The following is a 20,281-nucleotide window of genomic DNA, read 5'->3' as shown; positions in this document are numbered from 1 at the left end:
AAAGTGTACTGTTAGTGTACTGGCGCTGTGTTCATTGTTGTTTAACTAGCTAACGTTAGCTGGGTGGCTGGTTAGCTAACGTTATGTGACGTGTGTACAACACCCGTTGAATATGGCCGGTGTCAGTAAACGTCTACAAAAAAGCGTAATGAAATTGTTGCCAGAACGAGCTGGTTAGGCTGTTTTCATGTCATTCATAGGTAAACAAATCATCGGCCAGAGCTTCAAGTGTGTGCTCCAAGAGCTAAATGAGTTGGGTGGGGCTATGACTTAAGAGTGTGTGAACGATGCTGAATGGGTGTAGACAAAGAAGAGCTCTTCACTAGATACCAACACATTCAAAGGCCATTTTCTCAAAAGTGAGTTTAAAAGTTGATCAACTTTCAAAGCAGATTTACTTTCCCATTGTTCCTCAAATGCAGAGAATGATATACCATTTTGTAGCCCTGAGTCTCTACTTTTATCCAATGTAAAAAATAAAATAAAAACACAATTTCAAATGTTGCTACATAAGACCAAATCCAGGTGTTAAGTCACATTTGAGTATCATGTTGTAGCCTAAACCTATCGATGTTACATTGAACTGGGTGAATGGAATATGAATGACAGTCATCCAATATGCTGTAATAGAAATAAGGCCATGCTCATGAAAAAATAAATGTGTCCTCCCTCATCATAAACAGCACTGAAGCGCCACTGGTTTGCAAGGTACTGGATACATTTGTTTTCAGCAATAGTCAGGTATTTTGTTGGAAACTAACATTTTGTTAGTTGATCAGATATTATGAATGTAGTTAAACACAAAGTTCTTGGCTGAATTTAATTACTGAGTTTATTTATTTTCTAATTTTCTCCACCCCACTTCAGATGAGTATATCCATGAGTAATATAATTCCATCTCCTGCCATTCCTAGATCCTGTATGTGAATTATAATACAGGTAATGGCAGACTTGCACTTTGGCCACTAGATGTCTGTATTCTACTTCTAATTCAGTGGTAGGCTTTGTGCAACAAAAGGGGATGACATTATTAGTTATCCTTTGTGACATCACAGAAGTCTGAGACGCTTCAGTTGACACAGTGGCAGTATTTCACTGACATGTTTTCCCCACACCAACAAGGTAGGTTTTTAGGGAATTCTCAATATGGACCCATGTTGGTAGATAATCAATTCTCTCCATACTTGATCACCATTCAGCACACTTTCTGCTTTAATTATCTCAGGCTAAAATAAATTAATATTTTCAGGGACACATCCCTCCCCAGGAATGGCATTGCCCAGCTTGCAGCACTATGTGGACAGGTTGATGTTTGAGGGCCAGTGTGCAGACTGTGCGTTGGTGAACGTCAGTACCCGCAGGGTGATGGCGGCCACTCCAGGGGGATCCCTGGAACATCTGACCCGGCGTGAGATTAGGAGGATACTGGCCAGGAAGAGAGAGGCCATCCAGACCCAGGGAGTGAGCCTGGGGGGGCTGCGCTGTGCCCTGGTGAGGGACAACATGGTCACCCCAGGGGAAAGGTCAATGGACCTGCGCACCAAGCACAGGCCCAGCCGGGGTGTGGCCGTGCGCCGGACACGCCATCTCCTCCTGGTGCTCCTCGGCAACAGGGGGATCAGCAGCGGATTCCTCAATCACAAGGCCTATCAGATGGCTGCATGCCTTCGCAACGCAGGATCATCACAACTTGCTTGAATTTACTGCTTACCTGAACTCTTGCTTGGGAGGATATTCCTGTGTCATGGACAGTATGGGATATTTGACGGAGTAAACTGAGTTGAAACTGTCTAAAACTGTCTACACTGTGTCCTGTAGTTAGTGGCATATTTGTGCTTCTTTAATTGTGTAGTGACCTAGAATACAGTAACCTAGTATGCAAGACAAGTACACACAAGTCTGTATGGCCAGGTCCTACATTGTCATTACAGTATTACCTGTACATAACCATCTGATCATTTATCACTCCAGTGTTAATCTGCATAATTGTAATTATTCGCCTACCTTCTCATGCCTTTTGCACACAATGTATATAGACTCCCCTTTTTTCTACTGTGTTATTGACTTGTTAATTGTTTACTCCATGTGTAACTCTGTGTTGTCTGTTCACACTGCTATGCCTTATCTTGGCCAGGTCGCAGTTGCAAATGAGAACTTGTTCTCAACTAGCCTACCTGGTTAAATAAAGGTGAAATAAAAAAATAAAAAATAAAAAATTACATGGTCAGCCACAGACCAGGATAAACAGGCAATGTGACAATAACTGACAAAAAGACAGTTAAAAAGTTAAGTGTCAGACACTCAGTTTAAGTAGTAGACTAAGTATGCCTGCTGCTTGGAATACTAGACACCAAAAGCAGAGTAAATACGTACCCTGTCAAGAATCTTGGAGAAATGGTCACACATTGCGTTTATAACTTGCATAATAGCATAACATGAGTCTAAGGTCTATAATATACCTTCAGAACAGAATGTATTAGAGACGTGAACAATTAAGAAAGAAATGTGACTCATGCATGCAGTGCCTGATATTAACATCAGGTAGAAGAAATAAAAAAGGGCATATGCTCAAAATATGACTTCAGCCCATAGTGTTTGACAAGGTGTTTGTCTACATTGGAGTGCACTTAAAAGTAACCAGCTAGCGCAGGCTGACACTGTACTGGTTATTGAACTTAATTGCGTTGAACTATCCTCCCCACATTGTCTGATACTACTGCGCTGTTGGAACTAGGAACACAAGCATTTTTTTTTTACACCCACCAATCAAATGTATTTATATAGCCCTTCGTACATCAGCTGATATGTCAAAGTGCTGTACAGAAACCCAGCCTAAAACCCCAAATAGCAAGCAATGCAGGTGCACGTTGGCGAGGAAAAACTCCCTAGAAAGGCCGAAACATAGAGAGGAACTAGGCTATGAGGGGTGGCCAGTCCTCTTCTGGCTGTGCCGGGTGGTGATTATAACAGAATATGGCCAAGATGTTCAAATGTTCTTAAATGACCAGCATGGTCAAATAGTAGGTCTGGGACAGGTAGCACGTCCGGTGAACAGGTCAGGATTCCATAGCCACAGGCAGAACAATTGAAACTGGAGCAGCAGCACGGCCAGGTGGACTGGGGACAGCAAGGAGTCATCATGCCAGGTGGTCCTGAGGCATGGTCCTAGGGCTCAGGTCCTCCGAGAGAGAGAGAGAGAAAGAAAGAGAATTAGAGAGAGCATACTTAAATTCACACAGGACACCGGATAAGACAGGAGAAATACTCCAGATATAACAGACTGACCCCAGCCCCCCGACCCAAACTATTGCAGCATAAATACTGGAGGCTGAGACAGGAGGGGTCAGGAGACACTTTGGCCCCATCCGATGATACCCCAGGACAGGGCCAAACAGGAAGGATATAACCCCACCCACTTCACCAAAGCACAGCCCCCACACCACTAGAGGGATATCTTCAACCACCAACTTACCATTCTGAGACAAGGCCGAGTATAGCCCACAAAGATCTCCGCCACGGCACAACCCAAGGGGGGGGCGCCAACCCAGACAGGAAGATCACATCAGTGATCTGTGTATGTGTATAATAAAATTAGATTTGATAAATGCACACACTTCTATTGGAAAGTTCAGTTATGAAAAACCTGTTTGGGTACTCACATGAACATGGGTGTAGTTGGCTATAGCTGACTGGAGCTCCAGATGTGCGAGTACACACATCAAGGTACTATTTAAGCACAGTAGGCTCCCACACTTAGGAGTTTATAGAGAACAGCCATCACTGTTCACTTATATATTTTTGTATACATTTTCTGCCAGTTGATTATATATTTTGTCAGTGATGTTACAGTATATGGCTCTTTGAAATAATGTAATACCATTGTTTAGTGTCATGCAAAATGTAGGTAGTTTTCCAGCCAGCTAAATAAAAAATAGGGCACATCTGTTTTGACTCAAAGTTTTCACATACAATACTGTAGGCCTAAACACACACACACACACACACACACACACACACACACACACACACACACACACACACACACACACACACACACACACACACACACACTAGGGATTAACTGATTCCCATAACTAAGCATTATAGTAAAGTGGATTATTAACAATGCTATTCTGCTCAAGAACCAGGACTGCACTGCAGTTACCACAATAACTTCTCTACACAAACAATCAGAGCACAGAATGACCATGGCTGGCCTGCCTTATTTTCCTGACTGTAGCTCTGACATCAGAGGGGGAGTTTACAAGGGGGCCCACAGAGCACCCCTGCCTATCTGGGATGGAGCAATAGAGAGGCCGCCTCCTCACCAGCCCCTTCCTTTCCCACAGTCAACAGGAAGACTGAGCTGAGTCAGAGCGGAGACCAGACAGAGAGGACCCAAACACTCAGGAGAAGGTGGACGTCTCAAAAGCTTCCAATCCAGCACAAAAAAAACGATAATTCTGAAAGAAGGAATGAACATAAGGAGTAAGAATCACAGAGAGGTGGAGAAACTCCAGTTAGCGTCTCCACACAACGTCGAGGTGGAGAAATCAGACAAGAAAAGTTCCAAAAACAGGGAGGGGGAGCTTCCAATGCAAACTACAAAGGAAAAGCAGAGGTCGTCTAGTATGGCTGGGCAAGTATCCAAGAGCTCAGCACAGCGACTCAGCCGAGACCTGACCTGTTCTATCTGCCTGGACCTCTTCAAGCAGCCTGTCTCCCTGCCCTGCGACCACACCTTCTGCCAGGCATGTATCGCTGGCTACTGGACGGGCCCCAGAGGCCAGGTCCAGGGGGGGTCCGGATCCTGTCCCCAGTGCAGGAAAGTCTTCCCTGGCCAGAGCTACCGGCCCAACCGCATCGTGGGTAACATAGTGGAGAGCTACTGCCAGGGCCTGGAGGAGAGAGAGGGGCTGCTGGGGGACATGGGGGTACCAGAGAGGAGCCTTGCTCCTGCCCCGTGCTGTGCCCGGCACCGAGAGGAGCTGAAGCTCTACTGTGAGGAGGACCAAGAGCTGTTGTGTCTGGTGTGTGGACTCTCTCAGGAACACCGGAACCACAACATGGTGTGTGTCCATGAGGCACAGCAGAGATACAGGGTAAGTCCAAATTCTATTTGACTTGTGTTGCCTTGTTACACTCTTACATTTTTCAAAGAATGCTAGCAAAAGGCTTAGCTCAGAGTTAAAAAAAACAACTCAACCAAGGGTCCCAGTTGCAGGGAAAATTGAAGACAGGTGGTGCTATGGACTGAGCAGTAGAATTTTGCTTGGGAGGAATTGAAGCAAAAAAAGTTGATTTGATCAAATGTTGCACAAAAAAAACAAAGTGACTTGACATCATCAACTACAATGTCAATGACTTGTCACCACTTTATGTGTCACTTTTTTCTGTAAGACAAACTGCTCATTATTCTCCCCACATTCTCCTGTTATGAGTTGCATCCGGATTGTTTCCCATAACATTCATATTCCAGCACCAAGCCTGATGCCGACTTTGAATCATGCTGCTACTTTATTCTGGCCATGCAGGCGTCTCTCAGCAGTTCCATGGACTCTCTGAAAGGGGAGCTGAACACAGCCCTGCAGTGTGAGAGAGAGACTGAGGACGAGGTCAAGAAGCTCAAGGTGAAACACTCAAGTATCTACAGCTTGTAACAATCTGTACATTGCACTTAAACCTTGAGTGTCTCATAAACCTTGACCCTCTTGAACTAACTGCCATTGCTAATGAGCCCCCCCCTATAACCCCACACACTTTCTGTCCCCCCAGGAGCACACGGCAGACCTGAAGCAGCGCATCGAGGCCCAGTTCAGCGACCTGCACCAGTTTCTGTACCAGGAAGAGAAGCTGCTGCAGGTGAAGCTGAAGACAGAGGAGCGCAGGGAGCTGATCAGACTGGACGAACACAAGGCCCTGCTCTGTGTGGAGGTCTGCCGTCTGCAGAGGGCCCTGAATGAGATTGAGGACAAGCTGAGGGAACAGGACCCCTTTACATTGCTGCGGGTGAGAGACAGGGTAATTCTAGGCTGGTGGAATTTCACATGAGAAGTAACTCAATGAGCCTCCTTGACGGGGGAATGTGAAAAATATGTGTTTCACACTGAAAAGTTTTAGGTTAGATTTTATGTTATTTTGCTTGTGCTGTTTGAAAATGATGTACTGGATGGGAGGACAAAATTAGCTTGCACACTTCTAGACATATACATCTGCTGTAATAAGTTAGTAAGTAACCATTCTAGGCATTCTACAGAAAGGTCTTTCTGATAGCAATGAGTAGAGTAGTACTTCATTGATCCCAACTTGGGAAATTCACTCAGCATTATCCTTGATAAGGACAAGACCCTTATCAATGACAAACACATAAAATACACACAATGGCCCTCCAGAGTGCAGGGAGGGACCCTTCAGGGTGGAGCACAGGCAGGATGTGGGCCCATGACCTCACTCCTGGTCAATGGTGAGGATAAGGAGATTATAGGGAAAGCAGGCTCAGACCCAGGGACTTTCCCCCAACCACTGGGAGATCCCACAGGGCCGGGATAGCGTGAGCTCAGACACTGATGTCATGTGGAAAACAGCTTTCTCTCATTTTACCCACTGCCAAAACTAATCAGCACACTCTCCCCTCTGTTTTTCCTGTCTCGTCCCAGAATATCAAGACCCTGGTCCAGAGGTGAGTGCGTGATGGGACGTGGGACGTTTTAGATTATTATTCCATAATGGAGTTTTCATGTTTCTGATATGTATTGTCTGAAGCTTGTGTTGCCTTTGGCAGGCCGACTCCCAAGTTTGAAAAGCCTACTCTCACGGCCCCCAGCCTGTGTGAGGGTCGGTTCGCAGGGCCCCTGCAGTACCGAGTGTGGAAATCACTGAAAGGAAGCATCTACCCAGGTACTGTAAGGCATTAACCTTTAGAGTGGAGGCTGCTGAGGGGAGGAAGGCTTATAGTAATGGTTGTTATGGAGTCAATGGAATGGTATCAATCACATGGAAGCCATGTTTGATACCATTCCAATGACTCCATTCCAGCCCTTATTATGAGCTGTCCTCCCCTCAGCTGCCTCCACTGAACCTTTAGTAGAGTGACTGATAATTACAGCACTCAGGAGCAATAATTCAGGAGCTTTCAGCAACTATTTTTCCTCTGCAACATACATGAATTGCCCAGAATTGACTACTTGACAGTTGTTTTGTTATTTAAAATGGAAAGTTGAAACTGCTACTGAGAATTATACTGTGTTCACATTGTCAAATCAAATCAAATTGTATTTGTCACATACACATGGTTAGCAGATGTTAATGCGAGTGTAGCGAAATGCTTGTGCTTCTAGTTCCGACAATGCAGTAATAACCAACGAGTAATCTAACCTAACAATTCCACAACTACTACCTTATACACACAAGTGTAAAGGGATAAAGAATATGTACATAAAGATATATGAATGAGTGATGGTACAGAACGGCATAGGCAAGATGCAGTAGATGGTATAGAGTACAGTATATACATATGAGATGAGTAATGTAGGGTATATAAACATAAAGTGGCATAGTTTAAAATGGCTAGTGATACATGTATTACATAAAGATGGCAAGATGCAGTACATTATATAGAGTACAGTATATACATATATATATGAGATGAGTAATGTAGGGTATGTAAACATTATATTAAGTGGCATTGTTTAAAGTGGCTAGTGATACAATTTTTTACATCAATTTCCCATCAATTTCCATTATTAAAGTGGCTGGAGTTGAGTCAGTATGTTGGCAGCAGCCACTCAATGTTAGTGGTGGCTGGTTAACAGTCTGATGGCCTTGAGATAGAAGCTGTTTCTCAGTCTCTCGGTCCCTGCTTTGATACACCTGTACTGACCTCGCCTTCTGGATGATAGTGGGGTGAACAGGCAGTGGCTCGGGTAGTTGTTGTCCTTGATTATCTTTATGGCCTTCCTGTGACATCGGGTGGTGTAGGTGTCCTGGAGGGCAGGTAGTTTGCCCCCGGTGATGCTTTGTGCAGACCTCACTACCCTCTGGAGAGCCTTACTGTTGTGGGTGGAGAGCCTTATGGTTGTAATGCTTTGTATCTGTGTCATGGCATGTAAAATCATGCAATACCTAACTTGACCAACTAATTTTCTCTTATTTTCAGTTCCGGCCGCCATCACCTTGAATTCGAGCACGGCCAACCCCTGGCTTAGCCTGACCTCCTCCCTCACCTGTGTCCGCTACCAGACCTTCAACCACTCTGTCCAGGACAACCCCAACCGCTTCAATGCTGCATTGTCCCTGTTGGGCAGTCAGGGCTTCACCTACGGCCGCCACTACTGGGAGATAGAGGTCTACAGCAGCACTGTGTGGACCGTGGGTGTGGCTAGAGAAACTGTATCGAGGAAGGGAGTAATCAAAGCCTTGCCGGCCAATGGCTTTTGGACCCTGTCCCTGTCCTATGGAATACAGTACATGGCCTGTACATCACCCCCTACTGTGCTTTCACTGGAGGAGCCTCTGGCTAGGATAGGGGTATATCTGGATTATAAGAGGGGTCTGGTGTCTTTCTACAATGCAGAGAGCATGACACATCTCTATACGTTCCGTGAAACCTTCACAGAGACGTTGTACCCCTACTTCAATCTGGGATTCCTGGATAAAGTGCATGAGAATGAGCCCCTCAAAGTTTTCCTTCCCAAAATCTGACAGATGCAGCACTTATCTATTCCCCACAAAGCCTGAGGCCATCCTTACACTGGTGTGATGCTAAAATACCCTCAGAATCTAACTGTTAGATTATAAGCTATATATAATATATTAAATATATTATATATAGCTATTATATTGTTTGAGATGTTAGAGAGAGTAAGCAGGCCAACTGTAAATAATACATTTTTCAAATGTAATCTTGATGTGGGCCAGAGCTTCACCATCAAGGTTTGTTAAATGTATGTATGCGCAATAACCTTTTGCAGTATTACAGTGTAAATTGTACGTGACTGGCGTAAACAGAATGATGAATACAAAATTGCCTTATCGTGTACAATGTAAGGCAGTTCAATATTTTGAGACATAAATGGGCCAACTATTTTAATAAGTAATCTTCAATGCATAATAATAATATTTTAGTGAATTGTGGATATCATCAGTATTTCAAATGTTCACCTCACAATACTGTACCATTCAAAATAAATAAGAATTTGTTTTGTGTCTCTCTGTTGAAATAGAACCTGATATTTGATCTGGACAGTCTCAGCACAAACAGTAACAGGCATAAACACACTTCTGCATGGTGGATTTGTGCATGTCAGAGCACAGGTGTCACGTAGAGTAGGCCAGAAGGCTAAACTGGATAACCTAACCTCTATCAAAATAAAAAGATGGCGGAGCCGCAAAAGTTCTTCTGTGCAAAGGTGTTTATTTACAAGTGATTCTGGAACAAAAAACAACAGTACTGCCATCAACGTCTACCTTATGGGACAGCTTAAAAACAATGCTGCCCCATCCACAGCTCAATCCAAAAAATGCCCTCCTAGAGACTGGAGAGAGGCTCCTTTTGTAGGGCTAGCCCCTCCCCTCAGAACAATTAACCCTAATTAATTAATCAATTAACAATACAAACCTACATTTTCCATGAACTAAACATACTAAAGGATATACATTGCAACACGGTTTTAAACAATATCACAACATAACATTTACAACATTACATCACTACTGACAATATCTTTCAATATGCATTAATGAGCCATTTGGGACAGGCACTATAAAGCCAACCCAATTCCCTTAGCTCGGGTCCTTTTCCAGCATACCCGGAAGCTACAGAGATGGAGAGAGGAACAGAACAAACAATGCGCCCATCCACAACATTGATAAGTATAATAATTATTGTATCTCTCAAATATGAACATTGACAAGTGTGAAATGCATATACCAAGACAGAAGTTAAATTGTGTGTCGACCCACATTGTTAACTTAATGGCGCAGGGAGGAGTGATGAATATGTGTGTGCGTTAAAGAACCAAATGCTGCCCGCGGCCAGTGACGGACTTCTACGTCACATTACCTTCCTCCTCTCCTGAAGCGACCATGTTCGGGAGCCTTGATAGGTAGTCCGCAGTAACGTTCTCTTTTCCTGCCTTGTGACGGACACAGAACCTGAAGGGCTGGAGCTCCAGATACCACCTGGTCACACGAGAATTCCGGTCCTTCATGGTCTGGATCCAGGTCAGTGCTCTGTGGTCTGTGTGCAGGTCAAATTCCCTCCCAAGAAGGTAGTAACGGAGGCTATCTAGGGCCCACTTTATAGCCAGGCACTCCTTTTCGATTGTAGAATACCTGGTTTCCCTGGGCAACAGCTTCCGACTCAGGTACAGCACAGGAAGCTCTTCTCTTGGCTCCCCTTGGGCCAGTACAGCTCCAATTCCTACAGCCGAAGCGTCCACCTGCACGAGAAATCTCTTCTTAAAATCAGGGGTCTGGAGAACAGGGAATGAGCACAGTCGTTTTTTCAGTGTCATGAAGGCTTCCTCACACTCCTCAGTCCACTTCACAGGGTTGCTGGCCCCCTTCGAAGTGAGGTTGGTCAGAGGGACAGAGATGGTCGAAAACTGTGGAATGAATCTCCGGTACCACCCTGCCAGACCTAGGAAGGACTTCACCTGTGTCTTGGTTCTGGGTTGAGGGCTATTCCTGATGGACTCCACTTTCTCCACCTGAGGCCGAACTTCACCCTTACCCAGCTGGTACCCCAGGTACTTTGTCTCCTGTTTCGCCCACTCACACTTCAGAAGGTTAAGCGTGAGGCCTGCTTCATGGATCTTCCCCAGGACGCTGCTAAGATGCTGTATGTGCTCCTCCAGGAGTGGCTGTAGATCACCACGTCGTCCAAGTAAGCAGCACAGTAATCGTCACAGTCCTGGAGGACCTTGTCCATCAGCCTCTGGAAAGTCGCAGGGGCCCCATGAAGGCCAAACGGCATGACCTTGAACTGGAACAGGCCCATTGGCGTCCGGAATGCAGTGTAGGCCTTGGATTGTTCATCCAGGGGCACCTGCCAGTACCCTTTGCAGAGATCCAATGTGGTGATGTAATGAGCTCTACCTATTCTCTCCAGTAAGTCGTCAATGCGGGGCATGGGATAGGCATCAAACTGGGAGATGGCATTCACCTTACGGAAGTCCATGCAGACGCGCTGTTACGAATCCCTTTTGGCCCGACAGTCTAGGGGGGATGGTAGTGAGACCCGTAACATAACTCATGTAAATTATAATTGTGACAAAGTGAGTGTGAACGAAATAACCACGACAACCGAAATAATACCGTCAAACTCAGGGTTTATTTATAAACACACGGTAATGGGGGGAGCAGGAAAAAGGGGCTGAGCTGGACCCAAGGAAAGAAACAATAAATATACAAAAACACCCCTAAGTTAGACTAGCCTACTTTAATAACAGCTAACTAACTAACCAAAAATACAGTGGGTGGTCCGCCCAGTTCTAACTAGTGTTTTTAACAAAGTTTACCTACGGGTAGTGTATGCCCATGGGCGACTTGTCTTGGTTTCCCCCTTTTCCCACCAGCAACAAACACCATAACCAAAACAATACTCACAGGAGATGACAAAGTGATTTGGAGGTGCTCAAACAAAAGAAGAGGTTAAGACCCAAAGAGAGAGATCTACACATACATGGCATTTACAAAGAGATTGAGCTACTGAAATCTATGAAGAACAGAGATCTATCAACATGGCATTACAAAGATTGAGCTACCGAGCAAACAAATGATGGGGTTTTTAAACCATGGGGAAGGAACTGTGATAGGGTAGGAAACAGGAGGAGGTGTGTCTTCTGATTGATGGGTTGATTGTTGACTGATTGGGGAGTGATGATGTTCACCTGTGAGGGGAGACGGAGAGAAAAGAAACACACAGGATACACACACAGGATACACACACAGGATCCTTGTATCCGTAACACGCGCAAAGAGCCATCCTTCTTTGGGACAATGACAATAGGGCTGCTCCATTCACTTGAAGATGGCTCGACAACATCCATCTCTATCATGGTGTGGACCTCTTCCTTGAGGGCTACCACCAGCCTCTCAGGCACACGGTAAGGATGCTGGCGGACAGGGTTCTGGCCTGGTTTCAAACAAATGACGTGTTCCAGGACTTTGGTTCTTCCTGGTCTCTGACTGAAGAGGGCCGGATACTTGCCAAACAGCTGCTTCAGCTCATCTTGCTTGTCTTCTTCCAGGTGAGCCAGTATGACTTCTGCTCGTTCTTTCCATGCCTCTGTGACCCCATCCGACTCATCCTCTTCTACTCTGCGGACCAGAAAGGACCTTCCTTTGGAGAGTTCCTCTTTCTCCTCCCAGGCCTTGAGAAGGTTCACATGGTAGGTTTGCTTCTTCTTACCCTTGTCCGGGTGCAGCACCTCGTAGGTCACTGGGCCCATCTTCCTCCCGATTAGGTACGGTCCTTGCCATTGCGCAAGGAGCTTGCTAGTAGATGAGGGAAGGAGGAGCAGGACTTTCTGTCCTGGCTCAAACTCTCTGTGGCGAGCGTGCTGGTCATAGCCTCTCTTCTGGGCCTTCTGGGCTTGCTGAAGGTTTGCTCTAGCTTCCTCTCGGTACCGTTCCAACCTGTCTCGCATCTGGAGGACATACTGGACAATCCCCTGTCCTGAGGTAGCTACTGGGGAACCTTCCCAGCACTTCTTCAGCGGGTCCAGTGGTCCTTGCACTGGCCATCCATAGAGGAGTTCGAATGGCGAGAAACCTGTCGATGCCTGAGGCACCTCCCTGTAAGCAAAAAGCAGAAAGGGTAACCACTTATCCCAGTCTTTACCAGTGTCAGCCACAAACTTCCTCAGCATGTTCTTGAGCGTTTGATTGAATCTCTCTACGAGCCCATTCGTTTGGGGATGGTAGGGAGTAGTCCTCAAGCCTTTAATGCCCAGCTGTTGGTGGAGTTGAACCATCAGTCGCGAGGTGAAGTTTGTCCCTTGGTCCGTCAGGATTTCATCTGGGATTCCTACACGAGAGAAGAGCTGAACAAGAGCACTGATTATTTTTGGAGTGGTTATGGAACGGAGTGGGAAGGCTTCTGGGAACCGGGTGGCATAGTCACAGATCACCAATATATACTTGTAACCTGCACTACTCTTCTCCAAGGGTCCAACAATGTCCATTGCAATTCTCTTGAATGGGGTAGAGATAACTGGCAGTGAACATAGAGGAGCCCGTTCAGACCTACGGACAGCACTGGTTTTCTGGCACGTGGGGCATGATTTGCAGTATTTTTGTACATCAGTATACATGGAGGGCCAAAAGAAACGGGAGCCTAGCCTAAGATAGGTCTTATGTTGCCCTAGATGGCCTGCCCATGGAACTGTATGTGCAAGGTTGAGAACAAGTGGTCTACAGGTAGATAGCAGGAAGTTGGTGGTGCCATCTGCCTCTGACCCAAGGTAGAGTATGTGGTTGTCTACTGTGTAAATCCCCCCACATGAAGATTGACTGTCCCCAGCTAAGGCCTTGTCAAACAAACATTTCAAGGTTGCGTCAGACTTCTGCAGTGTAGCAAAATTTTGTGGAACATCCCATTGCACCTCTAACCCAGACACATCCGCTACAGGTACAGGGGTTCCCACATACTTCTCAAGACGCCGCTGGCGGCGTGACTTTCTGGGCCCTTTGGTTCCCCCCCCGCACAGACTATCACACAAGTCAGGCAGAGGTTGTAAACCAGCTTTGGCCTGGGCACAAGTGACAACTGAACATGCCATCTGAACATCAGACTGGCAAACTGACTGCTCATATAGCTGACCCCCCACACTTCCCAACAGATCAGAGAGTACAGGCACATCCCTCCCCAAAATCATCTCAAAAGGTAGCTTCTCCATTACCCCAACTTTGAGGAGGTATTTCTGACCCTGAATCTCAACTGTGAGCTCAGCTGTGGGCTGCTGTGACTGGTCACCATGGACACATTGGATCAGTGTCTGATGACCATAATCAATGTCATTAACAGGTACATTACCTTTTCTGATCAATGACAGGGAACTGCCGGTGTCAATCATTGCAGTAAGACTTTTACCATTCACTTTTACAGGTACCAAGCATGACCCTTCCCGAGTCTGTCTATTCTGAACACCATCCCCCTCTCTGGGTACATAACAGTAACCTGAGAGCTTGGATTTACGTAGCGGACACATTGAAGCTTTGTGCCCCTGCTGCCGGCAGTAAAAACAAGTCAGACCCCTCCCATCAGAGCGAACTGCATGATCCCTTACCTCCCTCCCAGACACATAACCCCCAGAGTTACCTCCACCATCTCTGGCGTTTCTGATGTCCCTTGTGTCTCTGAGACTCCTTGGAGCGGGTGCTGCAGGTTGTGGTGGGCCCCCTTTACGTGCATTAAGATACTGCAGTGCAAGCTTGGCCGCCATAAGCCCGTCCTTGGGCTCGTGCTCTCGGACCCAGGTTCGAATGTCGTGTGGTAGAACTTGTAGAAGTTGCTCGAGGATGATGACCTCCCCGATTTCGTCCTGTGTCTTCTCCCCCGGTCGAACCCATCGTCGGTAGAGACCCTTGAGGCGGTGGTACGTCTCTGTCGGTGACTCACCCGATGGCGTTGATGCAGCTCTGAAGCGTTGACGGTAGGTTTCCGGTGATATGTCAAACTTCACCAGCAGCGCTTCCTTCAAGCCCTTGTAGACATTGGCCAGCCCCTCATCCATTGCTGTGTAAGCCTCTAAGGCCTTGCCCGTGAGCAATGGGACAAGCCTGCAGGCCCACTCTACCTCAGGCCACTGCCACGTCTTAGCCATGCGCTCAAACCTCAGCAGGTAGTTTTCGATGTCCTCCCCCTGCTGGTATGAGGGCATCTTTGGCTCCTTCCTCAGGAATGCTGGAAGATGGACGTTAACACTGCTGGACTGGTCTCCTGGCGCTGGCCTCATTACTGCTTGGGGTGCCTGCTGTGGAGTTGAAGTCCCTGCTGCATCGAGCCTTTGTCGTCCTGGTGTTGGAAGACCCAATCTTGGGCTCTCACTGACGAGTTCCGCCTGGTGGGGAGCTGTGAGGATAGATTGGCGTAGGCCACGTAACTCCTGCTTGAGGTCTTCGTCCCTCCTCTCAAGGCAGGAGAAAAGTTGCTGAAAAAGGGTTACCATGGTTGGGTGTGGTTCTGGTCCCCCAACTGCTCCTTCAGTCAGCAGCTCACCCAGTTCTGGTTGTCTTTGGCCCCGCGGTCGGGCTCCTAGTTTCTCATACTTGACCTCTTCTTCTCCAGACGATTCCATGGTATTCCACCCCGGTTCAACTTCAGGTACCTTTTCTGACAGTTGCTGCTGTTGCTGAGAACGCAATCCGGTACACATTCCTTTACCTCTCTTGTTGGAATTCACTGATTTGCGGTACGCCATCCCACCACTGCCACCATATGTCACGTAGAGTAGGCCAGAAGGCTAAACTGGATAACCTAACCTCTATCAAAATAAAAAGATGGCGGAGCCGCAAAAGTTCTTCTGTGCAAAGGTGTTTATTTACAAGTGATTCTGGAACAAAAAACAACAGTACTGCCATCAACGTCTACCTTATGGGACAGCTTAAAAACAATGCTGCCCCATCCACAGCTCAATCCAAAAAATGCCCTCCTAGAGACTGGAGAGAGGCTCCTTTTGTAGGGCTAGCCCCTCCCCTCAGAACAATTAACCCTAATTAATTAATCAATTAACAATACAAACCTACATTTTCCATGAACTAAACATACTAAAGGATATACATTGCAACACGGTTTTAAACAATATCACAACATAACATTTACAACATTACATCACTACTGACAATATCTTTCAATATGCATTAATGAGCCATTTGGGACAGGCACTATAAAGCCAACCCAATTCCCTTAGCTCGGGTCCTTTTCCAGCATACCCGGAAGCTACAGAGATGGAGAGAGAGGAACAGAACAAACAAACAATGCGCCCATCCACAACATTGATAAGTATAATAATTATTGTATCTCTCAAATATGAACATTGACAAGTGTGAAATGCATATACCAAGACAGAAGTTAAATTGTGTGTCGACCCACATTGTTAACTTAATGGCGCAGGGAGGAGTGATGAATATGTGTGTGCGTTAAAGAACCAAATGCTGCCCGCGGCCAGTGACGGACTTCTACGTCACAACAGGAAAGAGGAAGCTCACTAAGAGGTCATTTGAAAAGAGTTTTCTGTGTGGTTGTGTCAGTCTTTCTTCCTGTGATCCTTTTGGCTTAGCCCACAGTACATTGAACCGAGCTGAGTAATGCGTCAAAAATATTGGAGTAAAATTGATGGACCATTTCCAAGAAATCCCTGACTAATCAAGAAAGAGAGGGAGAGAGCGAGCAGTTTAAACCCGCACAGTGATTTTGTGTGTGTGTACCATTAGCAGTAGCACTTTGAGGAAAACATTCTCATTCCACCATGCAGGCGGATACAACCCACACACATCAGGAGTGGTCCCGTGTGACTCAGTTGTTAGAGCATGCCGCTAGCATCACCAGGGTTGTGGGTTCGATTAGTATGAAAATGTGTCTCGAGGATTTGGACAAATTCACTTTTCAGTGAATTAAAGTAGTATATTTTGGTCCCATATTCCTAGCACGCAATGAATGCATCAAGCTTGTGATGCATTTGCAGTTTATTTTAGTTGTGTTTCAGATTATTTTGTGCCCAATAGTAATGAATGGTAAATAACGTATTGTGTCATTTTGAAGTGCCTTTCATTGTAAATAAAAACATAATTTGTTTCATAACACTTCTACATTAATGTGGATGCTACCATGATTACGGATAACCATGAATAATGATGAGTGAGAAAATGAAAGAGTGATAAATATCAAACCCCCCAAAAAATGTTAACCTCCCTTGTTATTGGTAATAGTGAGAAGGTAGCATGTTTTGGGGGTATAATCTTTGTGCCTCTGTAACTTTCACACTCATTATTTAGGATTGATTCAGGATAATCCATAATCATGATAGCATCGACATTAATGTAGAAGTGCTTGTAAACATATTATATTCTTATTTACAATAAAAGTGACTCCAAAATGACACAATACATTATTTACCATTCATTTCTATTGGGCACAAAATAATCTGAAACACAACCAAAGCAAACTACAAATGCATCCAACAAGTTTGTAGAGTCACAAGCTAGGAATATGGGACCAAATAATACAATGTTTGACTACTTTAATATGTTATAAGTGAATTTGTACAAATACTTATGACACCTTCAAATGGGGGAACTAGATACATTAAGTGCTTCAATTTTTAAACGGTAAAAGAGATATGTATGAAAATACCCTCAAATAAAAGGTGACATTCTGAACTGTCACCTCATATATAACATTTGGTCTTCAATCCAAAATGGAGTGTAGAGCCAAATGAAATGTTTTAGCTTCACTGTCCAAATAAATACAGTTGAAGTCGGAAGTTTACATACACCTTAGCCAATGTCACGCCCTGGCCATAGAGATGCTTTTTATTCTCTATTTTGGTTAGGCCAGGGTGTGACTAGGGTGGGCATTCTATGTCATTTTTCTATGATTTTCTATGTGTTTGGCCGGGTTTGGTTCTCAATCAGAGGCAGCTGTCTATCGTTGTCTCTGATTGAGAACCATACTTAGGTACCCGTTTCCCCCACCTGTTTTGTGGGAAGTTAACTTTGACTTTGTTCAGGGCACATAGCCCAAAGCGTCACGGTTTGGGTTGGTTCTTTGTTTTGTCGGTGTCATTTTTAATAAAAAGAAAATGTACGCTTACCATGCTGCACCTTGGTCCAGTCCTTCAGCCAGCCGTGACAGCCAAATACAGTTAAACTCAGTTTTTCACAATTCCTGACATTTAATCCAAGTAAAAACTCACTGTCTTATGTCAGTTAGGATCACCACTTTATTTTAAGAATGTGAAATGTCAGAATAATAGTAGAGAGTGATTTATTTCAGCTTTTATTTCTTTCATCCCATTCCCAGCGGGTCAGAAGTTTACATACACTCAATTAGTATTTGGTAGCATTGCCTTTAAAATTATTTAACTTTGTCACGACTTCCGCCGAAGCCGGTCCCTCTCCTTGTTCGGGTGGCGTTCGGCGGTCGACGTCACCGGTCTTCTAGCCATCGACACTCCACTTTTCATTTTCCATTTGTTTTGTCTTGGTTTTCCTCACACCTGGTTCACATTCCCTCATCTGACTAAATGTATTTTACCCTCTGTTACCCCCATGTCTGTGTGTGGAATTGTTTTTTTTGTTTTGTGTGGTTCGTGTTTGACCCGTGTGTTTTGTTTATTGTACCGTTTGTGGACTTTGGGCGTTATCGCTATTTTCCAAGGGCATGAATAATGTAGATGTCCTAACCGACTTGCCAAAACTATAGTTTGTTAACAAGAAATGTGTGGAGTGCTTGAAAAACTAGTTTAATTGACTCCAACCTAAGTGTATGTAAACTTCCGACTTCAACTGTACGTAAGGGAGTCTTTATTTGGGACAAATCATAAAAACAATTGGAAAAGAACAGACCACCACCTTAATCTACAGTTATCTATATTTATTAGCCTAGCCCTTGAAAAGAATAACAACACATGTTCACTTTTCTTCTTCTTCTGCCAACATCAATCCTGTGTGTGTGTGTGGGTGGGGGGGTGGGGGGAATCATCCCTGTTCTGCGTTGCAAGACCATACTAATTACAACTGTGTGCTCAAAACAAATTTCCCCGGTTCTATCCGTCTTTCCTAATCATCAATGTGCAACCCTCAATGATACACAGTATAGTGCCAAGATTTAAGTCAAGAGTAAATAGACATATTTAGGAACCAAGGCAAGGTGGGAAGGTTATCTTCCCAAGAAGTTAGGGCTCAGCTGGATTTCAAGTTAGGAGGTGGTTGGGGAACTTGGGAGGTGGTTGGGGAACCTATTCCCTAAAACCCTGACAATCCTGTATCCTATACAGTTATACCACCATCCCACTGATCCTTACAGGCCTGTGGGATCCTTTTTGTTATCTTGAGGAAATGACAAACTTTTGGGGAATTCATTTCAGATGTCCCACACATATCCACTCTCTCGGCCACCCTCCCTAATCTAAATGATACAAACTTGAAAACGCTCTCTACTGCTGCATGGCTTGACTCCTTACAGCTGGCTTTGGGCGGAGTGGGGTATGGGGGGGGGGGGGGCAGCTATCCAAGCATCCGCTCCTCTTAGGGAACTGGGAGTGTCAACACTTTGGGGTGCACAGTCTCCTCTTAAGTCTTGGTAAAGAGGGGTTCACTTGCTTGTGTGCAATGTGTCTTGGAACTTTGTGCTCGTGTACCGTACATGGAAGCCCTTCTTATTGATGGTATCATCAGAATGGAACTTTATAACAATGGCATCCCCAGCAGAGTAGATTTCCTCAGGAGGCTGGAAGATAAATAAAAAGAGAGAGAGAGAAAGATTATCTTATACCTCTACATTTAAGTAGGAAAACACCCCTGCCATTTTGTGAATGCACTATATATGTATAGTAGTTGTTACAGTCTAGTAGGTGTACTGAAATCTTTTGTTGTCCTTACCCCAGATCCACAGTAGCGACCAAGCCTTGGGGCCTTGACATCAGCACCATCAAATAGTTCAATGTAGTCATAGCCACAGTCTGCCTCTTCCTCAATCTCAAAGGTTTGGAAGATGAGCTCTACTCCATAGCCCTTCTCAGCGGATACCACCCACTGGCAGTCAGATGCCCCTGGGTAGTTGTTATCCCCAAACTGGGCGTGCGAATAAAGATCTTTGGTCTTGACCTCAGCTTTCAGGCTTCCTCCACACTCTGAGAACGCACAGCCACAAAAAAAAGAGACAGAGCCTCAGAGAAGGAACTCATTGAGATATGGAATGTCCAATTTATCAACAAATAATTATCTGAAAGGCAGTGTTTCTCCTCTACATTCCATGTGGGATTCTATAACATTATACCCATCTGAAAAAGCTGACCTGTTGTCCCTTTGTTTTCTTTGTTGAAAGAGACCAAAAACCACAAACCCAGGTGGCAACATGGGCATTGTCACCCCCAATCATACTAATGAATTCATATCTCATTATTCATGGGTCCTGACAAAAAATGTAGATGTTGTCACGCTGCCTGCTGAATCACACATTACAAACATAATGTACTGTACTTTAGGGATAATATAATACCAAGACAAGATGAGAATCAAAAACCAGAGACACTGACATCAGCATACAAGAATACCT

General features: G+C 45.1%; 2 protein-coding genes and 1 pseudogene across 6 annotated transcripts in view; 2 read left to right on the top strand and 1 right to left on the bottom strand.

The window, feature by feature from the left end:
• The first annotated feature begins 1,269 nt into the window (after window positions 1–1,269).
• Window positions 1,270–1,698, top strand: LOC110536819 (profilin-2 pseudogene; annotated as a pseudogene).
• A 2,632-nt stretch (window positions 1,699–4,330) lies between these two features.
• Window positions 4,331–9,206, top strand: LOC110537217 (E3 ubiquitin-protein ligase TRIM62). 2 transcript variants are annotated; one of them, XM_090192031.1, is made up of 6 exons: window positions 4,331–5,102; window positions 5,535–5,630; window positions 5,776–6,009; window positions 6,657–6,679; window positions 6,782–6,897; window positions 8,156–9,206. In XM_090192031.1, exons 1-6 carry the CDS (start codon window positions 4,476–4,478, stop codon window positions 8,698–8,700), a joined length of 1,641 nt encoding a protein of 546 aa, XP_090048157.1. In that variant the 5' UTR covers window positions 4,331–4,475; the 3' UTR covers window positions 8,701–9,206. The 2 variants fall into 2 exon arrangements, with proteins under 2 accessions (XP_090048157.1, XP_090048158.1); XM_090192032.1 differs by lacking the exon at window positions 5,535–5,630 and having other exon boundaries at window positions 4,355–5,102.
• Window positions 9,207–17,918: 8,712 nt separating this feature from the next.
• LOC110537216 (bone morphogenetic protein 1) overlaps window positions 17,919–20,281 on the bottom strand; it is a 52,009-nt gene continuing 49,646 nt past the window's right edge. For all 4 annotated transcript variants that reach the window (XM_021623085.3, XM_021623087.3, XM_090192030.1 and 1 more), the window contains 2 exons: window positions 19,606–19,856; window positions 17,919–19,453 (listed from right to left, as the gene is read on the bottom strand). In XM_021623085.3, coding sequence (XP_021478760.2) covers window positions 19,319–19,453; window positions 19,606–19,856 — 386 coding nt within the window. In that variant the 3' untranslated portion in view covers window positions 17,919–19,318. The remainder of the gene's footprint in view (window positions 19,454–19,605; window positions 19,857–20,281) is intronic.

The sequence above is a fragment of the Oncorhynchus mykiss genome, chromosome 12 (genome assembly GCF_057628025.1).
Source record: "Oncorhynchus mykiss isolate SJ-2025 chromosome 12, ASM5762802v1, whole genome shotgun sequence".
In the NCBI taxonomy this organism is placed as follows: domain Eukaryota; kingdom Metazoa; phylum Chordata; class Actinopteri; order Salmoniformes; family Salmonidae; genus Oncorhynchus; species Oncorhynchus mykiss.
Note: the sequence above shows the minus strand (reverse complement) of the source record. Positions and strands in the feature narration are given on the sequence as shown.